At 43.0% G+C, this 27527-nt stretch overlaps 1 protein-coding gene across 2 annotated transcripts in view; it reads left to right on the top strand.

Moving 5' to 3' along the window:
- PSME3IP1 (proteasome activator subunit 3 interacting protein 1) overlaps nt 1-27527 on the top strand; it is a 118048-nt gene that overhangs the window by 2569 nt on the left and 87952 nt on the right. For both annotated transcript variants that reach the window (XM_085637602.1, XM_085637603.1), the window contains exon 2: nt 16065-16198. In XM_085637602.1, coding sequence (XP_085493728.1) covers nt 16075-16198 — 124 coding nt within the window. In that variant the 5' untranslated portion in view covers nt 16065-16074. The remainder of the gene's footprint in view (nt 1-16064; nt 16199-27527) is intronic.

Below are 27527 nucleotides of genomic sequence, written 5' to 3'. Positions count from 1 at the left end.
TTTGTAGACCACTGTGATACCAACAAAAAGACACGATGCATCATTATATAAGAAACGAGCCAAAATGGAGCAAAACATCTGCTTGATATTCATGACGAACTTAATCCCCATTACCCTGAATATATAACACCTGCCTCTCGTCCCTCCTACTGCCACGATTTTGAAAATATACTCCGTCCAGATCAATGCACGAGCAAAAGCTATGGAGAAGCATGGTTATGTATGCACCATATACAATGTGCGTGGGCAACATGACGAAAAGACTGGAATTCTGTTTGGTAGTGCAGCATAAAGGTCTGCAAAAAGGTGTGTTTTTTATTTTTACAAATGACCTGCTTTGTAACAAAGACCTCTTGCAAGCTGCAAATCAGCACAGATATCAAGATACGTGGCACATTTCTTAACACTAATTCAAGCAGAGACCGCACAACAGACAGGCACACTGCTCTTCTGAGGCACAACGCACTCACTTATATCCCACTGCTTTAAAGAAAGTGATCCTTTGAGTCTTTTGAGATGTAAATCGTGTGCTGTCTGCAGCCTCTCATCTCTGAGATGTGTTGCATAACAACCATGTAATTAAAGCAAAGAGACATGTTGTGTTTACAGTAATCACAAGTCAGGGATGTAGCCACTGAATGCCTGCTGCCTCGGAGCCATCTCTGCTCATGGTGATGTGGAGGAAACCCGTCTGGCTTTGTACAAAGCTTCTCTGGTCCTCAGGCGCAAAGGAGGTGCTGTCAATTATCAATGTGCAGTTTTCGCTGCATCTCCCATGCGGGATGGTACCAAGGTAAAGAGACAAAGTAGCAAACCACAAAAAAAAAGCAACAAAGACAAGAATTGGCTGCGCAGTCGTAAAAGTAACGGCTGCGCGGCCGTGAAAGCGAAAGTGATAGCAATGAAAGCGAAGGCATAGCGAGCATTGGAGAGGCGGAGCGAGGCGCGTGCGCTTGTGCGCGTAACTGCAAGCTCTAGGCCGCCACAAGCAAAAGCGTGTGGTAGCATTTTCTGGAGCCACACACTAAATGTCTCACAGAGCAGCACATGAATGTGTGTCCTCATGTAACGTAACTGGTGCTATGTAAAGCGCCCTAATACCGGATTCGGATTTGGGTCAAGTTCGCGCTATATAAAACTCTGCAAAAAAAATAAATTTGAATGCCATATTCATTATATACATTTTAATGCACTCACAACATGTCCCATCCTGTTTCTTTTCCTTGTACATGAGGCATGTCCTATTTCAGTGATAGGAGCAAGATGGGATTTATTTTATCCAGAGTGGAGTGCTTGTCTCTGCGCGACATTTGTAGCTATGGGGAACAGCATCACACACGTAAATTTACTGCCTAGGTAAAGGAATCCCTTTTGTTGCCAGCATCAATGTGTCTGGAGTCTCGGGTGCATGGTTATATAGCTCCAGGGGCACTTCATCCTCTTTTAAAGGGACCAAAACGTTAAACTTTCAGGCAGGTAGATTCATGTAAACTACACCAACTAATGTTGAAATCATTTTGCTGATGAGGGGATGCAGCTATGCTGAGCTTGTTGACGTTTTCGGTTGCATTCGACACTCAGGATCTTGACGTAGTTTTGGATCCACTTTGACCAGTATATTGTGAGAGGTAAATCGCTTCTTTGCTCCCTTTTTGGTGCAAATAAGTGATGTTTCTCTACAAGGTTTATCTTTTGCAGTAACATGCGTTGTTCCACAGGAGCCTCGACTTTCCTTTCGTAGTATAATCTACACCTGCTACTTGTCCATGAGCTTCTAGAGTTGTTTGTTGTAGGATTTCATAAATAACCTGATAATACCAAAACTCAAGGGGGATTTATAGGCCGACTTAACTTGCTTTCATGTAATCTGTAGGGAAGTCCAGGTACGGATGAGGACCAATTGACTGAGCCCTAATATTGCCAAAAAAGAGCTTTTGTATGTACAATGCAACACAAGTCTGTGATGGTTTCTAAAATATATTATTTATTTCTAGCAGACCAATATTACATCCTGACAGTCTCAATTTAATGGCAAACAGTCTTGACACAAACATATCTATGGCACTGAAGGCCAATGTAATAGTGAGTTCCACTTCCTAGTTTCTAATGGTGCTGAGACTGGTTTAACCTTTTCTAACCGAAATCCATTTAGACCTGATTACTAGTTATATGGGGCCAACTTAGACTATCCTACAGTCTTTGAAGGTAGGTATGCTACTATATGTTTTGAATAGACTGCAAGTGCTTTAGAAACAAGTGGCTAATGTTAAGAATGTCTGCAAGTTAGTGCTTGTGCCTGATATCCAGAGGGAACTTTGGCTTCCAGAGAAAGCAGGCTAAAACTTCTAATTTTGACTCACCAGGCACTTTGCATTGTCTCGTATGCAATGAAGAAGTTGAAAGTAGTCTTCCTAAATCTTTGACGACTGAGAGCAAGTTTTTAATAATGGTATTTACCATTAAGTGTAAGCAGTGTGGTAGTAAGAACTTTTGCTACCAAGCACCTGCCCTATGGAATGTCTTGTCTCGTGAAATTATGAACATTTCATATTATTCCAAGGATGAGTAATTTATAGTTCTATTATTCATCAGGTTGATGACCTTTCTCATTTTTCATAATTAATGTGTTAGAATTGAAAGACTGTGTCATTGATTGATGTGATTTAGTAATTGCTCTTACAGTAGACATTTAATGAATTTCATAATTGTCCCTTCTAAACTGTTTGCCCAGTGAAGGCCATAGCTGTTTAATGCGTATGCTGAATGTTTTGACAACATAAATTGGCCACATGTGCAAATCAACTGATCCGGATTGTGCAGGGGTTGTACATTGTTGGTTGTTAGATTTAGGTTTCTGTATGGTGTTGGCTGTGTAAAATGTATGGGTCCACTGACTCTACTTTGAATGTCTCAAATTCTCAGCCGAGAATCAATGAAGAAAGCCTGAATGCCACCACCGGATCAGAACGGGATATTTCAAACGACAGCAGAGGAATTTGACTGGGGCTTTTCAACTAAAGGCGTGCCTATTTTACCAACTCTGGTACACTAATGCCATGGCACGACCTACTAATAAGGCCACAAATTGACACTTAGGGAAATTGAGCACAGTGAATGGATTCTGGAAGGTCTAAGCAAAAACATCTTCTGCAAACAATTATTCAGTGCCTGCAGCAACTCCCAAATAAAAAAATGGACACCTGATCTATATTGAAAATAACTTATAAGCCCCAAGGAAGATCTCATTGAACTGTGGTCCCGCAACAGAGATCAAAATGCATAGGCTTAAAGAAGGAGTATCTTGATGCCGCCATTACTAGTACTTTTAAGGTCTTGATCAACAACATCCAAAGAGACACCAACACAATAAATAGGGACTGTGAGATGAACCTCTTGTGGAACCAGATTAAGTAAACTCTTTTTATACGCATATGTATAACGTTAAATTGATGTACATTTAATACCTTTAGTATGTGAGTTGGAGACTAAACTGCACTTCATGTGATATAAACGATCTGTGGGGTGATGTTTGTTTTACTGTTAAACAGCTGACTGATTTAAGCACGTATTTGTTTTCATATTTTCTTCTTGTTCCTGTTATATATTAAATGTGAATAACTGTCTCTAGTTGAAAATTTTACAATGCTCAAATAAAATTATTTAAATGTGGTTCACAATGTGTGTACCAGCAACATAATGAGTAAAAGCTGCATTTTGTGCAGATACATGAATTAAAGGGTGCATTATATTTTGGTAACAATATGCATTGCCTCCTTCAGGCCTGCTGCTGTATTCTGTTTTATGAGGGGGCGTTGGAACTGGGCTCTGAGCGCCAGTGGCAGAGACAATTATCAGACATTCTACAATGTCCAGGGCGTTCTGTTGTACATTTCACCTGTGTATTGGGTACAACACTGAAGTATGCCACTTATACACATAGTTTAGGCATCCATCCGCAGGCTGCAGAGTAATGTTTTTGAAGTTTGTGAATCGATTGCAGTGGAACCCCCTAGAAACCTACTATTTCAGTCAGCTGGTGTGCTGAACTTGCAAACTGTTAAAGTGTCAGATCGCGTTTTCACCTTGTGCCTGCTTGGTATCTGTAGACTTGCAAACTTGATGTGCTTTTCATATGTGGAACAACTATGCACGTGGACTTGGCATTTACCTTTATGTGTGAGCTGCTTATGCCAGAGGATACACTTGTGGATTTTTTCCTCGTAGCACTTTGCCTCTTTCTGTACTGTGAGCAGTACATCCATTACATATTGCATCTGGGAACTTGCGTTATGTTCAATACAAATCTGTTCCTGTATACACGTATTGTGCCCCAAATAACACATATATCAAGTTCATTACTACCATCAACATTTTGGATTCTTGATGCAAGTTCCAGTCTTGTATTATCACAGTTTATGATGGATGTTATTCCAAAAACGATCTCCCCTCCCCCTTCACTTAGTACTCTGTTGAGCCTGATGCATGAGATGTCTAGTACTTTATTCACAGGTTGCATCTTCTACAAATGACATATTTAATGGCTGTTTCTTTTGTTGGGTGGGTATAAGTAGGGTGTCCGGGTGGTAATGCTAAGGGCCATATTTCTCAAGGTTCTACTGGTCTGTAGGGCTAGTAGGTAGGGAGGGCAGCTGATGTGTGAGCAGTTCATCTATAGTTTTGAAGGATTCATGTAGTGTGTCCCATTCCATAGAGATCGGTGTTTTGCGGAGTCCCCTGTATTCTTCCTTTCGGAGCGCATCACTTTATGCTATTCCCCAGTGTATCACTTCCTCCCGCCAACTCATTGTGCCTGGTGGGGATGGATATTTCCATCTTCTAGTTATTATTCTTTTGGCCGATAATTATGCCAGGCCAGCACTTTTCGCCTGTACTTTATGCTTTTTGGGACGGCGATGTAGGCCCAGTAATCAGCTGCCAGGTGTATCACAATGCAGCCCCTCTGCTGTCCTTCTTATCGCATCTGTCAGGTATGTCCAGTATGGTGACAGTGCTGAGCATCCCCATAACATGTGCATCAGGTTTGCGTCTGGGTCTACACCCCTCGGGCACTTTACTGGCATTTCTGGAAACATGCATTGTAATCTATGCGGTGTTAGGTATGCTCTATGTACAATCATATATTGGATGAATTTGAATCTAGTGTTACGTTATTTTTTGGGGGAAAGCTAATATTTCGTGCCATTCCTTATCCTGAAATTTCCTGCCCAGGTCCAGACTCCATTTTTCATGTAAGCGTGCCAGGGTTACAGCAGAATGTGTACGTATGCTCTTCTAAAGCCAGCGTGTAAGGTGCCTGCCATTTCCCATCAGATAGAGGGAATGTACAAGCTCATGGTTGGGAGGGTTCTGTTCCCTGCGGGAACCAGTGAACGTGAGGGAACCAGTGAACGCGGGCATATCTGGTAATGTGTGCATGTAGGAGGAACAATGTGTCAGGGGTGCCTTGTTCGTGTACGAAGTCTGTGTGGTTGAGCAACGTTCCAGTTCCGTACAGTGCTCCCAACATATTCACTCCTGCCTGTTCTCATCCGCTTATCTGACAGTATGTTAGTGTACCCATAGGGGTGGGATGGCCCAGGAGCGGGTTATTCGGAGCGTAGGGAATCGCTCTTTTCATGTACTTTAGAGCTGCTTTCCAGTATATAATGGCTATCTTCAACAGTAGTGGTGCCGTTGTGGGGATCTGTGTCCGCGGGTGCAATAATGCGTGTAGCGCACTGCGTGCAAGTCTTTCCGGAGTGTACCCTATTTCATGCAGATTATGGCTGTCTATCCAGTACGCCAGCCACTGTAGTTGGCTTGCGAAGCAGTAGGCTTGGAAATCGGGAGCCCCTAGGCCCCCCTTGTTGGGTGGTAGTTGCAGCTACGTTAATCCAACCCGTCTACGACCATTTCCTCAGATCAGTTTTGTCAGTAGTGTGTTTAAGGTTATAAAGCAGTGGGGCGGGATAATTCTAGGCAAATTAGTGAAGTAATATAACAATCTTTTGAGCATCACCATTTTTGATATAGCAATGCGTCCGGGTACTGATAGAGGAAGGGAGGTCGAGAAAGATACTTGTGATCGTAGTGAGGAGATTTCGCTTACTAGGTTTCCCTCTAGAAGATATTGTGGTGATCTGTATATTTGTATCCCCAAGTATTTAAAAGTATGAGGTGCGACATGAAGTTCCAGATCTCCAAATAGGATCGACGAGGGCTGTAGGTCGTTTCTAAAAAAGAATGCATGCAACTTAGTTGCTTTAACTGTTAGCCCCAAAATGTATTCGAATTGAGCAAACACATTAGGTATGGAAAGTAAGTCGTCTTTGGGGTTCTGTATGTATATTATTATGTCATCTGCATCAAGAGATAATACATGATTAATGTGTCCTATGCAGATACCCTTATTCACTGCTTCTTGACGTAAGCGCATTGCTAGTGGTTCCATCGATAGCACAAATAGTGTAGGTGAAGGTGAAGTGTAGGTAGCTAAGGGTATCAAATGCCTGCCGTAAGTCCAAGGAGTTACACCCGGCACTTGGAAGTTCCTCTGGGGAGGTATCTATTACGTGATATAGTCTTCTTATGTTCAAAGATGTGTTACGGCCCAGTACAAATCCACATTGGTCGTTATGTATTAACTGTGTTAGGGAAGGGAGTAGTCGGCGGGCGATTATTTGACTTAATATTTTATACTCCGTATTCAGTAACGATAATGGACTGTACCCTGTAATATCACTGGGGTCTCTGCCTGGTTTTGGCAGCGAGGTCGCCAGTGCTTGCATTGTAGTTGGGGGTAGCCTGCCTGTCTTTAGGGCTGTTTGGTATAATCTTTCCAAATGTGGAACCAGTTGGGCAGAAAAGGTATCATAGAACTCTACTGGTAGGCCATCTAGCCCGGGCGTTTTGTTTCGCGGGAGCTCTTTAATAGCCCCTTTAATCTCTGTTGTAGCTATTGGGGCCTCTAGTTTTTACCTCATGTCGGCTGGTAACTGCGGAAAGGTGAGTCTATGGAGGAAGTCCTCTACATTTTGGGGCTCTGCTGTTGGATAAGGATTCATAGTACTCGCAGAAGGCCGAGTTGATCTCTTTTTGTGTGGTTGCATTTCTTTTAGTTGCGGTGTTAATTTTTAGAATAGGGACCGGTGTCGGGGCCTTCCGAAGCATTTGAGCGAGCAGTGTGCCTGCCTTGTCTGCTTCAGTGTGGACCTTTTGGGTGTATGACTTGTAGTCTATGTTACAGAGACACTCTAGTAGTTCTGCATACTCAATTCGCACCTTCTGTAGTTTGGGGGTTTTACCCGGGCCTGTTATCGCAGCTTGTTCTAGTGCTCCCAGACTGTCTTCAACTCGCTTCAGCTTGTTATGCACTGTTTGTCGTGCTCCTACAACTGCACTAATGGATGTGCCCCTGATAACTGCTTTGAATGCTTCCCATTCAACTAGCCGATTGGAAGCTGTATTGGTGTTTTCAGTTAATTAGTTAGTTATAGTTTTTACTAAGGTGTCACTGAATACTGCGTCTTCTACTAACTTGGGGTTTAATCACCATATGGGGATTGGCTTGGGGAGTCACCCCCATTCCAGAGTTATCTCTAGTGGGTTATGATTGGATATTGTCTTCCTGAGGTAGGTGGTGTGTGAAACTTGGGAATACAGCAGAATACGCGGTCTAACCTTGTGTGTAGTGCATGTGGGGAATAATAGTAGTATTCTCTCGGACACTCGCTCTTCCTACGCCATGCGTCAGATATTGACCAACCCTGTGCCCAAGTACGAAGTGCTTTGGCTTGGCAGGTAGCTGTTGTACCTGGCAGTGGAGGATGTGCACGTTCCAGTTCTATATCTAACACTGCCTTGAAGTCTCCTCCAAATACCCAGAGTACTCTGCCCAGTCAGCGAGTTTGGAATTTAGACATTGTAAGAAATTGTCTTGTTCTATGTTTGGGGCATATATGCTACCAAGTATCCAAGTATTACAGGTTTCCCATCCAGGTTGCCCTGCAACAGGACATAGCTGCCATTTGTGTCTATACGTTTCTCTACACCTCAAAAGGGTTCCCTGGTTTTATCCAAATGGCAGCTCAGCATGCGAAAGCTGAGTAAGAGGTGTTGAAAACCTTCCCTCTTTATTTTTTCGGTAGTTAAGCTACTTCGTAGTCCATTTAATGTGTCTCCTGTTGAAATAGTCTATGTGCATTGCGTCTACGCATTTGTGCAAAGACCCTATGTCTCTTATGTACAGAGCCCAACCCCCGGACGTTCCAGGTGATTATGTTGTATGTTCCTGTGATGACCATATATGTCTGTGTGGTGTTAGTGTGTTCTCCTGTGTAATGATGCTTGTAGCGCGATGCTTATCCGGTTGTCTGCGATATGAGCCAAGTGATCTAACTGCCCTAAAACTTCCCAATGCCAGGTCCAACGGCGAAACTGCGTCCGACCAAACTAGCGAACAATAACTCTGCAGCAAGGGCCATATTGAACAATTTGCAAACGCCAATGGGGTTGTGTACTTAAGTCCGTCCAATAGTTCCATTGACTGTGGTGTTGGTCATTTACTAACGGGGAGTGTAGCTTGGAGCCATTAGGGGCCTTGCCTTCTTAGTGTGTATCAATATAGGATATAATGATGTGAACATTAGTATCTATTTACAGTACACAAAAAAAATATGCATTTGTATAGTGGGTGCTGGGTAAAGATACAGCGGCTTTGGAGCATGTTGTGATTGTGTGTCTCAGGTGGGGTTACCTGTCTAGTATAATATCATATATCGCCCATTACTTTAGATCACTTATGGAAACAGCAAATCATTTACTTTATACTTTACCACCCCATATCCCGTTGGTCCGCAAATGTACAGCATGGGTGTTCGTCCTTGTAAGTCGTCCGCCAGCTGTGGTGTGATGGACGGAAACGGAGTCCTACAATTGTCCAAGTGTAACGTGTTGCCTTTGGAGGACCCTTCAGTTGATGGTGGATTTATATCCTTAAGTGCCTCAGCCATTCAGAGCGCCATTCTTCTACCTTCTGCGGCTTGTTCCGGCGATGGGGTCACATCTGTTCGTTCTGGAGAAGTTTTGTTCCGCTTCATATTACCCCTGTACACTTTTCGTGTGTTATAAGGAGTGTTCCTTTGAGGTTCGGCTGTTTTTTTACTTGGGGAAATTTCCTTCGAGCCAGACGCGTGCCTTTCTGGGTTTTCAAAAAAGTGGCTTTTTTGCTCATACATTATTCGGGCTGGGAATAGCAGGGCATATTTGAGATTCAGTGTCCTGAGAGTTCCTTTTATTTCTTGGTAGGAAGCTCTTTGTCGCTGTACTAGCATTGCGTAGTCCAGGAACAGGGAGATCCATCTATTGTCGTCCATTATTGGGGTCTTTTCCCTGGCATTGCAGAGCAAGGTGTTGTGGTCTTTGTAGTTCAGAGTGCACGCTACCACAGGGCTCGGTAGGGCACCTGGGATTGGATTCCACGTTGGTACCCTGTGCGCCCTCTCCACACAGAAAAAGTCCGTCAGGCACTCCGGTGCCACTACCTCTTGCAGCCATTTCTCCACAAATTGCGTCGCGTTGGAGCCTTTACTATTTTCGGGTAGGCCTACAATCTGAATTTTTGTTTCTTCGTAAGCAGCCCTCAGCATCTTCCACTCGGTCTTGTAGCACTGTTACTTGGCGCTGCAGATGCTCCATTTGGTTAGAGTGTTGTATGTGGTGTGGGGCAAAGTCTGTTATTATGGTTTTGTTGTTTTTGACTGTATTCACAAGTTTGGTATGATCTGCTTTGAGGAGCATAAGGTCCGAGTCCAATGTCCCTAGTTGTTGTTCGATCACTTTCCTTGTGTCACGAATATCCTGCAGTATCATATCAAGCTTATCGGGTTGCGAGTCCATGTTGGTGGGTGGTGTGCAGTCCTCCGTTTGTGCAGCGGAGGGATACCCAGTACTGCTTTGCTGTGAGCTACTAATATTCGACGTCTCAGTTGTCTTCCCTCGTGTGCAGCCCATCTCCAACCAGACTTACATATAGTCCTGGAGATTTCAGTTTAGAGATTGTGTGTTTCTGGGGAGAAGGCCAGCGAGGGGTCAGTCATGTGCCTTTTCTTGGTTCCTAGTATCCCTGCAACCACTGCCAATCTTTTCCTATCCCGGTGAGTTAGAGGCCTTGTGGGATTCCACAAGCGTTATTGATTTTATAGTTGTTGTGACTTTCTTCCTCAGGGTATTTGTTAGTGGAGGGGAGTGTCGGGCCCGAGCTGCGCTGGAATCGGGGACCATACCTCGGGCAGCAGACCAGGTCCGTTCTGTTCCAACCAGGGCCCCGGTACCTTTTGAGCTCGCGCTTTCCTCATCTTGGCATGGCCTCTCTTCCTACGGGGAAGGGAATCTGTTTCAGCGGATGCTGTCGCTAGCTAAGCCGGTGCTGGGGAGCACCTCTCTGCTACAGTTGTGCATTGACGCAAACTGCGCCGTCCCTCTCCTTGAGGTCTGGGGCTGCCGCCAGTCCCAGCAACTGCTGTGTCTCCGCCCTGGAGGTCGCAGCTCTATACTCTGCTTTGAACTTGCAAGGTACGTTTCACTTGTGTGGTAGCATTTGGGTTAGGCCCTGCTGGACATCTCTCTGTTATCTCCACAGTGAAGAGGGGGCCCGGCCAAGGCCCAATCTCTGGTGTTGATCCCAGTCTGGTCCGCCCCCTCTTGGGCCTCTATATTTTACGGGAGGTGACGTGTCACTTTGTTCCATGGTCCTGTGTCACCAGGATGAGGTGGTCTGCCTCTGCAGTCACAGCAGTTAGGGGTGCCAGTGCTGCGGTACTCCACCCCCCAGCTTCAGTTCCACGCTCCGCGTTAATTGCTCTCCACAGCTTCCGGCTCGGTCCCACGGAGCTTCGGTCCCTTGCTCCGCATCCATGATGTAGGCCCCGCCCCAGCAGCGTTTCATAATCGGAGCATTTCCAGCTTCATCCCCGCCGTGCACGGTATGTGCGGTGATCAAGGGGTTCACTTAATTGTGGAGATGCTCTCCCATGGGCAGTAAAATGACAGGATTATGTGGCTTGGCCCGGGAGCTGTATGCCTACACGTCTATCAATCAGCCACGCCCCTTCCTGACCTTGACTTTCTCAAATGACTACTATGTCTGTGCAACATTGAACTGTGACCAAAAAGGAATTGGCTTAGCACACAGATTGTTTTTAGGTCTCGACTAGCGCTGCAGCACGAATGCGCTGCTCGCTCGGCGAGACATTTAGTTAGAGAGGCGATTTCAGAAGGGGGCTCGAAGCCCCGCCCCTATTTTCATTGGATGGCGTCATCGTTTATGGTAAACAATGGCCTCCGATTGAAAATGAGTCTTCTTTGTCACTGCCCTTTCTCCTTTTGGAATGGCCCATCCGGACTGGATCGTTTGCTTCACGGCTGTCGTGAAGCAACTTCTTATCTAAAGGAGGCGTATTATCTAAACAAGCTGTGAAGCAAAGGATCCAGTCTGGATGGGCCGTCCCAAAAGGAGACAGTGCAAATGCTGGAGGGATGTCTGCTGAGATATCTTGTGTCCCGGCAGCGACTTAACACACACATAAAAGAGAATGCAACTCAGCTTAAAAGGAGAGCACAACGAGAACGTGCGGCTCAGTATTCATTCATTCAGTCCTTCATCCCCGGCTGCGAACACACCTACCATGGCTGACACAAGCACCCTGTCAACCTCAGCAGAAGCCACACAGTCTGCCCCATGATATGTTGAAATCACGTTTGCCACTCGGAGAGCAATGCCTTGTGTGACCTTCTGCTAAAGCACAGAGCACCCACACTTGGCGCTGACGTGAGTACAACACAGGCACTCGTGCACAGTGTAGGCCATCAGCTCGTGTGTGTTCAGTTTGTGCTGTGTACAGATATCATTTGTGTTGTAATGCTGCACACTCCTTGAGCAGATGTCACCTTGGACTCGCGTGCTGGCGCGCCCACCCACGTCCACAGCCCCCCCGGGGAGCTCATCCATCAGCAGCTGACATTTATCACCAGAGGGAGGCTTTAGGACCTGATTAAAGGCCCCATCGATCTCTGCCGATGATCCATTGTCTGCATTGATCGGGGCGGAGGTCAGCGCCCACTTCCGTGGTCTATTGACAGCTTCCTTCACCAGGGTCCTGAAAAGGAAGGAGCGACTGCACACGCACCACCACGTGTGACATCCGAAATGTGCCTGCTCCCCTTCCACGCAATGTGCAGTTTACATTAAATAAATGCTTAAAAACAATGTGAAAACGTGTCCCACAGATTGCAACCAGTGTCACTTTCCGTGACACGCGCGCAAGCTCGGGGAGCAAGACCCATGCCAAGGACTTTCATACCCTGCTAATCTATTTCTTTGCCCCTGTTAAGAGGGGGCTTCATCTGAAATAGCCCTGTATTCTGTCAGGGAACTGTAAATGGATGCTTCCGTAATACCTTTAGGTAACTTTGCATTAAGAGGAGAGCGCGACAGACCTCGAACCTGAAGAAAGGGGTTCGAGTCTCGACACGGACGCTTAACATCCTGTGATTCTGGGCAAATCACTTAATATCCCTGTGCCTAACAAGAATGAATATGTTTGTCTGTAACGCAACTGGTGCTCATGTAAAGTGCTCTGATATCTTCTGGTCGAGTTCGCGCTATCTAAAACTAAAAATAGGGAGGTGCATTTTGTATCCATGGAGCTTGCTGGAAATCTCTTTACTAGTTTACCAGATAGTTGGTGACAAAGTCAAATTGGGTTTTCCCAAGACAGATGTCTTATTTTGTGCAGGGAAAAGCTTTCATTTGGTTTGTACATTTGACCAGTGGGTTTTATTGGATATGTCTAACTTGTTGTTCAGTGTTTGCTCTCGAGACCCAAATCCGTACGAGGCATTGGCCTTTCCTTTAAAAAAGGAAGAGCTTGCTTCTATGAATGACAGGCGGTGTTAGCAGTACTCCAGTGTCATACTCCTGGCTTCCACAGTAGGGCACATTGTGTGAGCCTGCGCACAGTGCTTCCTTGTCCTTGACTGCAGCTTTCAAGACTAATGACTAGTAAATCAATCTAGCTGTGTAATGCAGATCAACATATACATTATATTTATTGAGCATTTATAAAGTGTAAATGTGGGTTCCCATAACTCACGCCGCCTAGGCGTTTCTTAAGTCTTCCAAATATGAACTGTTTTTCTGCATGGTCGGTCCTTTGATGGTCCGGCTGGTGCTTTGGCTTCGGGCACCATGCCAGCCCCCTGGCCTGGCTCTCTGTGTGAATGCAATAGATTTCGCAATTACAACAAAGTGAGCTATTGCCATTTTCAATTACACCATTTGATTAATGCTTCACAAAGGGGAAAAAAACAATAAAATTTTCAATGCCAATAGCTCAAAACAATGTCATTGTGAGACCTGTTGCATTCTAAATGCTTGTTGGTAGCATGCCTTTCTGAAATGCAGTGAGGTGCCACAGCTTGAATGAGGGACATGCTTAAATTATTTGCACTCTCCCCTCCTCCTCCTCAATATCAGAAACCATATATATATATATGCCAACCAGCTTCCTAAGCCTCACATAGCACATGTTTATTCTCACTCTCAAATAGCATTAGCCTGGATTATCCACACGTCTTCAGGTAAGGGTCAAAAACTCTGTAGAACAGATTATATGCTTCTGAGACACAAGTGACACAATTATGCAAATTTTACTGAAAATGAGAGAAGGCATTTATGCCAACCGTTTGACTGAACTGTTGAGGAAGGCTTCCTGTTTGTAAGTAGTAGAGATTTAGCTGTAATAAGGCCAGTGAAAACAACCATCCAAGATAGAGTAATGATGCAGTACAAAACCATTGACGTATTTTCATAGACGCTTCTCCAGAGTTTTTCTGTTGTAGCACAAGTTACTAGCATATGAGTAAGTTTAGCTTGAGAGCAACTTTATATAACATGTAATATTCATTTTTTAGGTCTCGCTGAGTCAGCGCGCAAGCGTTGCTCGGATAGACTTTAGTAAGGGCTTTAAAAAATGCTACAGCCGGCTACAGCTTGCAGTGCATGTGCGCGGGCTTCAGCAGAGGCGCCATATTGCGTGATTACTGCTGCGTGCGCACCACTCGCGCACACGCACTGCAAGCTGTGGCCGGCGTTAGCATTTTTAGCTTGCTAATCGCGTCACTGGTGTTTTACTTTTAATGTTCAAAGTAAAGCACCGGTGCCGCGATTAGAAAGAAAACAAGCATTGGCATAGCCAATCGGTCTTGCCTTTTGGACCTTATAAGTGTTTAGCCATGCAACAGTTGCATAGCTAAATACTTATAAGGTCCCAAAAGCGAGACCTATTGGCTATGCCAATGCTTGTTCATTTGCAAATGATTCCAGTAGTGCAGTGAGAGCCTTTGTTATCATATGTTGCCAAACATGAGCTGATTTTTGTAATACTTCTTATGTAAGAGGTTCCGGTTTATGAGGGCTCTGGATTCAAAGTTCATTTTCCCAGTTAGATCACAGTTTTTCTAAAGATGATATAATCTCTTCCAAAAGAAGCTTATATGTTTCAGTACTCATGCTTTTGTCTAGATCCGGTTTATTCATTCTTAAATCTAACAGGAGCTCATTTTGATTTAGGCCACTCCTGTTAATAGTAGTACAGTATACAACAGTGAAATGAATTTCCATATTTCATTTTGAGGAGAGAATACAACCTTTGTAAATCACTGAAAGGTACAACAGGTCCGCGGTTTAATATTTGATGCACGGCGAGAGTGTCTCTGAATGCATGCTTGCCAATTTAAATTTTTACCTGCAAAATACATTTTATTTTTTTTCCTTAAATTTACATAACACGATTGACATGTAGTTTACATTTATGTTTATACATACATACGCAAACGAAGAGCATGCTTTCTTAAATGTACTAAATAGGCTTGGGTGTTCACTATATATGTCAACTGTTAATTCTGATCGTAGGGTATGTCCTGATGAGGCTTCTTATTCAGTTGTGGACATGTGGACAATTCAGGATCATTAGCATTTAACCAAAATCTGGATTGATACAAGTCCTATAATATATTTTGTGTTCTTGAAACCATAACAGTCCTTTGGAGGTTGTAATTTAGAGTTTTTGGGTGGAAAATAGTTGTTTGTGTTTAATGCCCCGCACAAATTGCTCCCACATCTCTTAAAGTAAGTTATTGAAAGTTACTAAATATATAAACAATTTACACAAGCAACCAAATACATAAAGAATTCATGGTATAAGGTTCAATTTCACTTTGATAGGCTTTCTTTATTGAACTGTTTCAGTCTTCCTTGTTTAACACACATAACTGTCTAGCGTTTCTTGTGAATTTTATTTACAGATATTGTTTCTCTTGATTCTCTGCAAAACTGGAAATTGTTCAAAGGGTGCTTGGCTAATCTTTTTTGAGATGGCATTAAGCTTGGTTTCACTACTTTGACTTGCCTTGAAATGGAACCCAATTTTCCACATGTTGCAAGAGAGCTGAAATGAATGTTTCCAGTATGTCCTCATCAAAATGTAATGCGTTATAGTCGGCTGAATCTATAACAATAGCTTTTTTTCTTTTTAAAACGAATCTAGTTACAATGACTATACATTCTAGAGCAAGGTTTAATGAAATGGGAGATGTAAGACCACTGTTTCCTTCTCTTTTCCAGGATCACTTCTTTTGAAAATAGTCCATTACTGTTAATGGTGGCTTTAACACTGTAAAATTGTAAAGGTCTCCACAATGGGTTGTTAACATGTACTGGAGTAGAGGTTTGGGTAGCATTGACTAGTGAAAACGAGAGATAGTTTAATCATTGCCTCTCTGATGCTTTGAAACCAAGATAAACAAAGAAGGGATTTTAATGGTAATCTTTGCATCTGTATGAATTATTATTACATTTGAGAGGCATTCATTGTTGGTATTTTAAAGAACCATTATGCAGTTTAGCAATCTGGACCACAAAGTGAATGGTCAAATCCGAATAATCTCAAATCGTTTAAATTGGGCTTAATGTATATCTTTACCTGTATTTCTAACCTTTTTACCAGGAATCTCACAATGGAAGGAGACCCAGGCAGTAGTATCATCAACAAAAGGTTCGTATCAGAGGCAGAGGTGGAAGAAATTCGTAAGCGAAGGCAAGAAGAATGGGAGAAAGTGCGAAAACCAGAGGACCCAGAAGGTAGACCTGTACTTGATATTCACTAGTGAGTTTGGGGTTTTAATAATTGATTCTTCTTCTTCATTTGTTGCTCCTATTAGTTTTCAGCTTTAATGATATAATTGTAATGCTTGTGTTTCTTTTCAACAATTTTATCTTTGATAAATGTGTACATACGACGAAAATACTACCAAAGGAATCACTTTGTTCAGACTGTATGTGTAGAATTTTAAATATCTTTGTGATGTTTCCCCAATAGAGAACTAATCAACTAATTCAATTCAGTAAACAAAATGGGGTGCAATCAACAAGAATACATATTTTACAAGCTGTCAACATCACATGAAATCTGATTTTACATTTAACTCATTGAGAATGGAGTTAGAAAAAAGGCCCAAAGTGCATTATTACGGGGCATGGCCAGCAAGATGAATGATTAGATGGGACACTTGTCGGCTCTGAAGGCACCTAGCAATGATTCTGTCTATTCCTGAACAGAGTGCATCATTTGCACTCCTAGGGCATGAAAGCAAAAGAGAGGCACTGGTTGCACTGTACTGTTTATCGATCACTTTGAAGACCGAACAAAGCTCTTAGAGGCGAGTTGGTGCAAGCCCCACTGCTCCGATATTTATGATGAAAGATGGCAAGTTCGACAGCCAGGGCAAAGAGTGGCAGTAGAAAAATAAGTGTACACTGAAGTTACCTAGAGACTGTAGAGGAATAGCCTTACCAGACTTTTAATGTTCATATCTAGCAGTACGCTCCAGCTTGTCGGTATGTGGCTCAACAACTCTTCTTATAGGTAGAGCCTTATGTTGGATGGTTGCCACAAGGAAATTCCATTAAAATGTTCCTATATGTCTAGGTTAAGACTCGCTTATGTACATGTGTACCTGGCCACACTGATATCCTTGATCTTAGACTGGGTGATGAAGTAAGAAATTAAATGGATTAACTTCTCGGCCGAGTTAGGAGCACTCTTGCATTTCCATATGCTGACTCGGCAAACTAGTCCTGGACAATTGTATTTGTTTTTGTCATGCACTGTTAAAATTATGAAAAGCATTAATACAAAGTGCATTATGACAATACTAAACAATTAGCCACAGTTAAGCCCAGTTTAAATGATTTGATACAAATCACCTATTAGAATAATAGGAAGTGCTTGCGCATTAAACTAAGCGCACACATTGCAAACTAGGTTGCCTTTTGGTTCAATTAAACTACAGTAGTCACTTGACTGCAGCTAGTTGTGGAGTTTGAAAGGAAGGGCTCTCTGAAATCCACAGGGTTCTTTTCGTTTTTGATGTTCCTTTTTGCTATTTATAAAGCCATATTAGATTGCTGAGAACTGTATTATAGCTCATGACAGGATCAGTCTGAGAAGGAAGAGATTACACTCTACATTGCTGCCTCTTTGTTGCATAGTAGTAGTTAGCAGGGATGCGACTAGTTCAGAAATTGCATTTTTTACATTGTTATTTTTTTTTCTTTAATAGCACTATTTATGTTTTTTTTTTTAAATCTGAAGTTTTTGCTTTTGCGGTCTCTTGGAAACATTTGTACTGATCCCTGTCCAATTCCGAATGTTCATCTCGAGTCTTCATTTTTTAAATGTTTTATTTTAATTTTCAGAGTTATATATATCTTGCAAACTAGCCCTGAAGATTTTAGGTATCGGAGCGCTTTACATGAGCACCAGTTTCATTACAGATGGACACATTTTTTTTTTATTGGTTGGGCACGGGGAGATTAAATGATTTGCCCAGAATCACAAGACGTTGAACGTCGTTGCCAAGACTCAAAACGTTTCCCTAGCTTTGAGGTCGACCGCTTTAGCCGTAAGGCTACATCCTCTCCCCAATGTTGCTTTTTTCTTGCTTTGTTGTTTTCATGGTTTACTCCCTTCTTTGGAAGTGTCCAGATTACTTGAAATTGACTATTTACTCACTTGCTGTGAACCTTTTCCACATAGGCTTTGTTTTCCTTTTTTTGAGATTTCGTATGGTTGACTCAAGCCTTTATTATTAGTCTCTAGAAGTGAAGTCTAAGCCACATTGGTGCCGCCCGTTTTCCTCACATAACGGAGACTGCAAAGATAAGTAGGGTGTGTGAGTTAGTCAGTGTCTGAGAAAGTCACCAAAGTATGGCAAAACTTTTTTTTCTCTAGAAAAATGTGCATAATTGTGTAGTTCTACTTTAAGGCTCTCCTTTAGACGGCTTTAGCTGGCTTTCGAGTCTCACGTTTTCAAGAAGTTTCATAATGAAATACATACATGTTTACACACATAAAGGACTTTTTCATCAGTCCTCTTCATCCCTTAGTCTGTTCAGGTGTCATTTTCATTTTGCTTTTGTCCACTACAGCATAAAGCATGGGTCAGTTCACTTCATCCATTGTCAATCTTGCATTGTGAGTGACAGCATATTGCCTAATCACATGTCTATAGGCACTTGAAAAGGTGGCAAAAGAGGTGGTGTACCTGGGCTGTATTTCTGCCATTTTAATTGTATATGTTTGTACAAAAAAATAAATTGAAACGAGGCCAAGGACAGTTCTATTGTCTTTGCCGATGATTATTTAAAAATGGCGTATTTCAGAGTCAGACAGTGATCGCGATGGCTACCTGTACTAAGGAGGTCCATTCGCACACCCCAAACCCACCCTCCGACAAGAGGTTCACAGCCCTTTGTTTGGTGGATATGCCTTTATTTTGTATGCTTCTTGCCCCAAGTATTATTCAGTGTTCCTAGCAGACTTTGTAGAGCGCATAGATAGTTCCTACATAGGGTCAAATATCCACCTTTCGAGTCTCTTGCTCCTTTGGTCCTTGTCCACGTGGGGTGTGTGGTCCTCAGGAGGGATGCAAAAACAAAACAAAAGAAATGTTCAGGCTGTTTTCTCCCTGGCGTACGAGGTTTTAGGGAAGTGTGCTCCTCCACCAGTGCCCTACCCGTGAAGTGCCTAGGTGAGGAGAGTAACGGTGCTCAAGGGGTTGTGGCACTCAACCCTGCCCACCAACCCTTTAAAGAAAAGGAACGTGTTGTCGGCACATGCCTGAATCCACGACCCTCTTGGGCCGTGGTGATGAGAGATCCAGCCTCCTTGTCCCTCCTGGGAGCACTGGTCTCTATAGCGGTGCTCTGTGAGCGTGTCTCGGGTTCTTTCCCTCCACTCGCTGGACGTCCACGACCTCTGGGGGCTCTTCTCCGGCTTCCTCTGTGGTTTCGGTTTTCGTGTTCTCTGCTCCGGTCTTCCTGCTCTCCTCCACTCCTTTGTTCGCTGTCGGAAATCCACCCCGCCTTGGCTGTCTTCCTCCTTCTTCTTCTGCGATGCTCCCACAACGTATTTGGACGGCTAGAGTGCGTCCCTTTCTTCTGGGTTGAACCATCACCGCCGCCATGTTGGGTACCTCCCGTTGCTCATGAGGGCCTTGGCTGGACTCCTCACACTACCTTTTCTCAGGCTCCGTGTGTGGCTCAGAAATCCTACCTCTTGGTGACTGAGTTCATGTCTCTAGTCCCAATTAGGTTAGTGGGATAGGCACAGGATACCATCAAAGAGACTGATTGATATGCTGTTGAACCAGAGAGCTTGAGCAGGGGAACATACGGAGCTAGGACTCTGCTGGTGTGTGGTGACATTGAAGGCGAGATACTGCCAGTGGAAGAAAGCTACCACAGAGGTGACTCCATGATGTGTGTTGTGGAGGAGAGTCCTGAACGTTGCCTCATTACTGGATCTTAACGGAGACCGAGTAGATTCTAGCACCCAAGAGGGGTCACTGATTGTACCTTAATCAATGCTTTCGTCACCTCTGGGCTGGAATGTCGAGACTGTGGGAGACGTGCAGCAAGTTTCTCCTGGTGGAATACAGATGTTACTAACTGGCCGCAATAGAGTCCAGCTGCTTTTGAGGCTGACTAATTCAAGGTAGCTCACACTAAGGCAGACAAACATTTGAGGAGGAACACAAGATTCCTTTTTTATCTACCCGCAAGCACAGAAAATGACTGAGTGTCTGGCAATAAAAGTGATTAGCTGGCAGGGGAAGCCTTGCTGAAAGGCAAAGTAGCATGATGGCGGCATTGGCTATGAAAAAAGCCCGACAAGGTTGAACAGGCATCATTGGTTGTGGATACTAGAATGCCAAGTGTGGAAAATAAAGTCTCAGATATGTGGTCTACAGTAAAAAAAATGACCTTGAAAATATTAACACTGGAGAGCTGTGTGGGTTATATTGAACAGGACTCAGGCAGACTGCAATAGTAATGTCTCAGGCGCAACAGTGGTGTTGTACTGCAGGATAGCGATTCTTGAAAACATGAATCAGAGTGCACATAATAGAATTGTGGATTACCCTCTTCTGGACACCGAGGATTCATTTATAGTGTTGATGCAGTTGTTTTCTGAAATCTCTTAGCCTACGTACATCTGGAGATGTAGGCTGATTTCAAAGGAAAAAAAGTGTCCTGGCTCCCTTCTAGAAATATTAACATAGTAGCTACCAACGGAGGTGGAGCTATGAGGTTCTTTAACATCCAGACCTATAAGATCCGATTTGAGGAGGGTGGAGTCCTTTAAATTGGGATAGCGGAGTGAATATTCCGCTTAGGAGAAGGTTGTTCTGCAATGTAGTCCAATGTGGCGCTGAGACAGGGGCCGCTTTCAAGACAGCGGCGGGGTGGATTGTGGTGCGGGGCTCTTCAGGCAGGACACAGAATATTCCGTGAGTGTGGTACACAAGCAGTCTGGCCGGGACGGAAGTACAACAGGCATCAAGTTGTGAACCACTTGCCACAACATAGATCGGCACTTCAGACTCCTTTGTCCAGCTCTTCTCCTGAGCATAAGGCTGTCGCTGTGCGTGAGAGGCATGTGGCCGTTTTGAATCTCGGCCAAAATTGATTTGTGCTGTTCTATCCAACGAAGGAGTTTTGGGGGCTGCAAAGTGCTTCTCTATCCTGTGGAGGTCATTGAAGGACTCAAAGTCCCAGGAGCCCTCTGGCTCCCCACACCTGCGCTCGGGTCTGAGCACCGCCCACCGCCACGGACGATATTTAATCAGACCTTACTTCCGCTGCGCGGGAGCGTCCCGGGAGAAGCCCGGGACAAGGGCGGGGCCGTCTGCGGCCGTCCGTGGCAGAAGGAGGCAGGGCTGGGCTACCCCCCCGAAAAAAGTAACAAACAGTAAGCGCTGTGAAAATGTATCCTGGTCAAAGTGGACGTATATTCACATTTTGTACCAAATAATTTAAACGTGTGATCTAAAAAAAAATGATGACAGCTTGGACAGGAAATGGGAGAATTGCGGGGGGGGGGGGGCATTACAGGAACATTGGATAACTTTATAATAAGAGCAACCAATGTTTTAGATCAGGAAATAGCCTTGACTGAGAGACGCCTCTCGCTAGAACCGCTGTATCTTAAAAGATCATCGATGGGGGGGATTGTAACATCAAATACACCCAAGCAAGCAAGGGAATAGGAGAGAATACCTCGAGCCATAGCGATGAAGGACTCTCTTATGACAAAGTAAATCCATCTATTATACATGAAAGTAGTCAAGATGAAGTGCTAAGTGAGCCCAATGAGTTGAATGTGGTTAGCGTAACTACTGGAAATATACTACAACCTTTGACAAGATCTAAGACTAAAGGTATTTTAAATAAACAAAAAACAACGGCACAAGTAACATTTAATACTGGCCCGAACATGAATAGGAAACAGGGAGTGAAATTATTGAAAACAAAAGGTGGGAATATGGGAAAGAAGCAACAAAAAAAAAAAAATGTGAGCATAGCGACGCAGACGTTAAGTATACTAGAACTGATACCACCTATAACATTTGAAGCACCAGTAATATTAGATCCCACTCTAGAAGAGCGGTTATATTATAGTATCTCCAATTCTGAACATACAGAGGACATTCTGGGTAAAATGGAACATTTGTTCCAATCATTAATGCTGCCCCTCCTAGAGAGGATAAAAACGATAGGTGCCAGATTGATAAAGTTAGAGGAATCAACTCTGGCTAATAACGAGTTATTGAAGAATTGTGCAGAGTTGAAGATGTCACCAAATTGCTTTAACCATATTGAGAACGCAGTTAATACAACTGCCCCAATGTCTAATCTAAATAGGGCAGATGTATCAACACAATTATTTAATGGAACTTATCAGGGGAGTACATCTACAGCTAACAGATCCCCGAGCACCCAAGGAGGGGAGAGACAAAGAATAGGGTATGGGGGGCCGGTAAAGATATCAGGTTATACTGTAAATTCTGGGCACCCTAGGAATCTCAGGGAAAAGGAGGGTGCAGGCAAGGGACTACAGGATATCGTTAGATCCAAAAAAACACACCCACGTATTGATTTACCACCAGAATCGTTCCCATACACCGTTGTTTTGACGGGGGTCCCTGAGTTGGAAGATGGTAAATTAGAAAATTACTTTGAATTGAACAATAAAGTAACCCACTGGCTGAATAAGTTTAGACCTATCCCAATCTTTATGCATGGTGAAATTCTGCATGTTCGTAGAATAAGCTGGCTGGGACATAAAATAAAGGACAAACAAGGGGACTGTGTTATAGTCAACTTTAGGGATAGGCAGTGGTTAGATACATCTGCGGCTGGAGTCAGCAAAGCGCAGGGAGCGGTATACAAACCGTGGATTTACGATATTTTAACCCGCCGCCCTTATTAGCTCAAACAAACATATACTCCTCAGGCAAGCAGGGTGGAAGTAGCAGGGATGAATACAATAAATGCTTTAATATCCCTACCTCTAATCGTTTTGACATTTTATACAGCTATGAGGGCATTGAAGGAGTAGTTTGACTGTGTTTGGGGGCCCCCTGTCTGTCAATTACAGAATCCTTACCATCGGGTATAATACCAGTGATTGAAAAGGTATATGAAAGTGAATATTTCTCACCTACATTAGAGATTCCAGTAGATGGGGCCTCTGATAATGAAAGGTTGCTTATAGCAGATGGTAGCATGATAGGTATGAAAACATTAACAAGAAAAATGATTCAAGTCAGTCAAATCCCAAGAAGCATAGAACAGCCAAAAAATAGTCCTAAAAAGGGTAGTTGGTTAATAATGTTTTGGAACATAGCGGGTATAAAATCCAAGCAGTCAGATATTAATTGGCTGAACCTGGTAACGGAATACAACATAGTTAGCCTGCAGGAAACTTGGGCGAAGGAGGCTCATCATTTAAGTGGTTTTAAAACTTTTTTTTCCCCGGCTATAGGTGCAGCTTCTGGCAGAGCCAAAGGGGGGCTGTGTACCTATGTATCAAACCTTTTAAAATGCGATAAAATAGAAGTCCCAATTAATAATGAGTATTACCATATGGTCCGGATACATATCAACAAGAAGAAGTGTCTGTTGATTGTAAACATTTATAATACCATCGCGGTGGAAGCCTTGGAGGCAGTACTAGGAGGATTGCATGCAGATTTTAAATACATGATGGGATGGAAAAATAAGGAAATGTTTATTGTCTGGGGAGGGGATTTCAATTGTCTATTAGGTAAAAGAGGGGAACGAGGGGCTTGTGGGATTTTGTTGGATAGGGTGACAAGCATATCACATTTTGATCACTCTGTCTGTGGAAACCTGTTAAATGAAATTATGTTTTCATATGACATGTGCTTTGCAAACAAAGCATGTGAACCGAAGGTCAGTTTTCGCCCCACATTTAATGGGAGAGGTGCATTCTCGACAATTGATTTTATTATGACCCCGACTAGATATAACAAACAGGTGATACATTTTAACATGTTAGATACCGCATTGAGTGACCATTTTCCCCTCATAATCGAACTCTCAAATCCCGATTATATACCGGATAAAGACAGTATAAATAGGGAGTTAGTAGTAGATATTTCCTTAAAACGACAAAATGGATATGCCCTGAAATGGACAAAAGTGGTTCCGGAGAACTTCCTACAAGAACTTATTAGGCAGTGTGCACCCAGTTTTGATGTGTGCCTTGATGCTGATGCATCTGACTCTATAGTGGAGAAGTGTGGCTCAATGGTTAGAGTGGCAGACCCTGATGCAGAGGTCTGGCCAGGGACCAGGGTTCAATTCCTGCCTTGGCGGCTCTTGGATTCAATTTCCCCGGACCTGATAATTCTCGCCTCGGTGCCTATTCCAATCATGGAGTCCCACTCTGCAACTCTGGGTAATAGCTTGCTTAATCTCCACAACGGCCCCCACAACGCTAAGGATGCCTGGCCTCCACCATGGGGGTGCCCAGGAGTGGACGCCTCACAGGGAAAGCCAGGATGGGTTCCACAGCGGTATTCGTACAAGCGCCTTGAGACCCTTGCGGGTGAGTAGTGCGCTATACAAGTATCAATTTACAATTTACATTTACATAGTTATGAACATTTTTCTAACTATAAGTTCAGGGATTAAAAAAAGTTTATGGGTCGATAAGAAAAACCCGAAGAAACAGGCACCCAGCTGGTTTGACACGCAGTGCACTAAGGCTTCTACTAACTTAAAACATGCCTTAAGGGACCCAGCTCGAGACCAGCGTATAATTATAGAACGACGAAAGGCTTATAAAAATGCGCAAAAACAAAGAAGGGATACCATGAAAAGAGAGGCTTGGGACTCTTTGTGTGAAGCGTCTCTGAGTAAAGATACTGCAGCCTTCTGGAAGGCAGTTAACGCACCCTTTAGTGAAGAGAAAGAAAAGGCTAGAATAGAGATAGCTATTACGGGTATGGAATGGGCAAAACATTATGAAAGTCTGTATAGTGAGGTGAGTCATCCGGACCAGATACAAACTGTAGAAATGGTGAACGAGGCGACCATGACAAATAATAAAATAGATTTGTGTATAACATTGGATGAAGTTATCACAGGTATTAAGGCCAGCCTTGGGGGGAAGGCTCCTGGCCCCGATGGGATGCCCGTCGACCTGTTCAAACATAATACGGCCCTATGGGGCCCAATCCTTACAAAACTTTTTAATGCAGCCTGTTCGAGTGGATTACTACCCTCCTGGTATGAGTCAATCATAATACCTATATTTAAAAAGGGAGATAGAGCAAGTTGTGCTTGCTATCGCCCGATCATTGTTAGATTCTACCATTAAGATCCTTGGGCGTGTAATCCTTAACAGATTACAGGGATGGGCAGAAGATTGCTTCATAATAAGTGACCTCCAATATGGCTTTAGGAAACATCTTGGCACTATCGAACAGGGCCTTAACCTGCATATTCTATTAGATAAATATGTAAGGGCAAGGAAAAATCTTATATTTTTAACATTTGTTGATTTAACGTCTGTGTTCGATTGTGTCACTCATAGTAAGCTGTGGCTCATACTAGAGAAAATGGGCGTGGAGATGAATATAATTATTTTTCTGAGAGAATTATACAGGGGAGCACGGGCCACAGTTAGATATGGTAGGAATGGTGAATGCACAACACCCATTAATATCGAAAGAGGAGTACGGCAGGGTGCATACTCGCTCCCTTCCTATTTAAAATTTATGTTCATAACTTGGAAGAGACATTAATTAGGGAGTGCAGGGATATGCCAATGATAGGTAAAGGATCGATCCCTGCGCTATTCTACGCAGATGACGCGGTCTTGATGGCCCGGACACCTTTGGCAATGCAAAAGAAGATTACTTCCTTTGCAAATTTCATGACCAATTTAGATTTAAGAGTCAATACCTTGAAAACATACTATATGAATTGTGGACATAGGGCACAAATGAACAAGAAAACTATGTATATAAATTCTATACCATTGGAATTCACTTCAACTTTTCCATACCTGGGTATATTGTTCGACCAAACTGGTCGATGGAATACAACAATACACACATGGAAGTTGCTGTTTATTAAATCGTTAATGGCTGTTATAAACTTTGCAAGAAAAATGGGCAAAAAGCCGATTGGGGAACTTTTAATAATATATAGAGCAACCAGTGTTGCTATTGCAACCTATGGTGCAGGTATATGGGGGTACGCAAATGTTAAACCATTACAACTAGCAGAAAATTGTTTTCTGAGACATCTTTTATCAGCCGCAGATAGCGTCTCCAATTATATTTGCCACCAGGAGCTGGGTCAACCCTATATAGAGGATGTTATAAAAATTCAACCAGTTTTATTGTGGCACAGGGTGTGGACCACAGAGGAGTGTGCTTTTAATCAAGCAATACTGAGAGATGCTAGTAAACTAGACAAAACAAGGAAAATAAGATGACTGACATATGTTAAGATATTCCTCACGGAGCTAGGTCGTCAAGATTATTTTGATGATCCATTCCTCTTATCTCAAGTAACTAGAAAATAATTAAAACATCTATGCATGGAATACTTAGAGGAAAAAAGATCAAGCTCTGAGATGAGGAAAAGCACAGTGGTGGCACACCAACTTGTAATGATTATAAGCGGTATCCAGCCATATGTGAAATTACAGATGAAAGACTTTGATACGTTTCTATTGATTCGTTTTAGATTAAATATTTTATTCAGACTTTTTAGTTTTCCCAAAATGAATGACTGGACAAAGGGGCTTAATAAATGTCCCTGTGATGAATTGTCCAACCAATCGGATATGCACATTTTGCTATTCTGTAGGTGTTATGTTGTGCTAAGAAAAAGATGGATTCTGCCGTTATTGAGGACAATGGGTCTCAATCAGTGTCGCCCTGCATTTTTAGCCATCCAGAGATTAGATAATATTTTAACTATTGTCTCAGTTTCTACTTTTTTTAGAAGTGTTTTTAGATCTTGAAAATCAATTTTTGATTCACTGTAATATAAATATGAACTGGTAATGATGATTGTTTATACACATACTCGTGGTTTTTTATATATTTATATTTATTTATGTAGATGCTGATCTCATTTTTTACTGTACTTTTATGGTTCATGTTCAATAACCAAATAAAGAAAGAATTGATTGATTGATTGATTGATTGATAGTCCAAATGAAAGGAACTTCAGAAAAAACTGCAAAAATGTCCAGTCTTGGAGTGACTGCCTTTTGTGTGTTACTAGACTGGTTCAAGGTGACATGGACACACCTCGTAGGTCTACAATTGAAGTAGCATAGGACCACATTTGATTTCCAAATGAGAGGACTTGTGATGCTAAGCTGATAACAGTGTATAATTACTGCCTGAATCCTCTCATTTGCCATTATGGGATGGGTGGATGGTTTGATCTGAGGGTTAGGATTAGGTGATCAATTGATGCTATAGGTATACTCTCATTTGAATATGCCCCTCCCCAACCAAGTTTTCCTAATTTCTTTATCTTATTCTCCTTCCTCTGTTCCTTCTTTCCTGTC

Source organism: Triturus cristatus, chromosome 12 (genome assembly GCF_964204655.1).
Source record: "Triturus cristatus chromosome 12, aTriCri1.1, whole genome shotgun sequence".
Lineage (NCBI taxonomy): Eukaryota > Metazoa > Chordata > Amphibia > Caudata > Salamandridae > Triturus > Triturus cristatus.
Note: the sequence above shows the minus strand (reverse complement) of the source record. Positions and strands in the feature narration are given on the sequence as shown.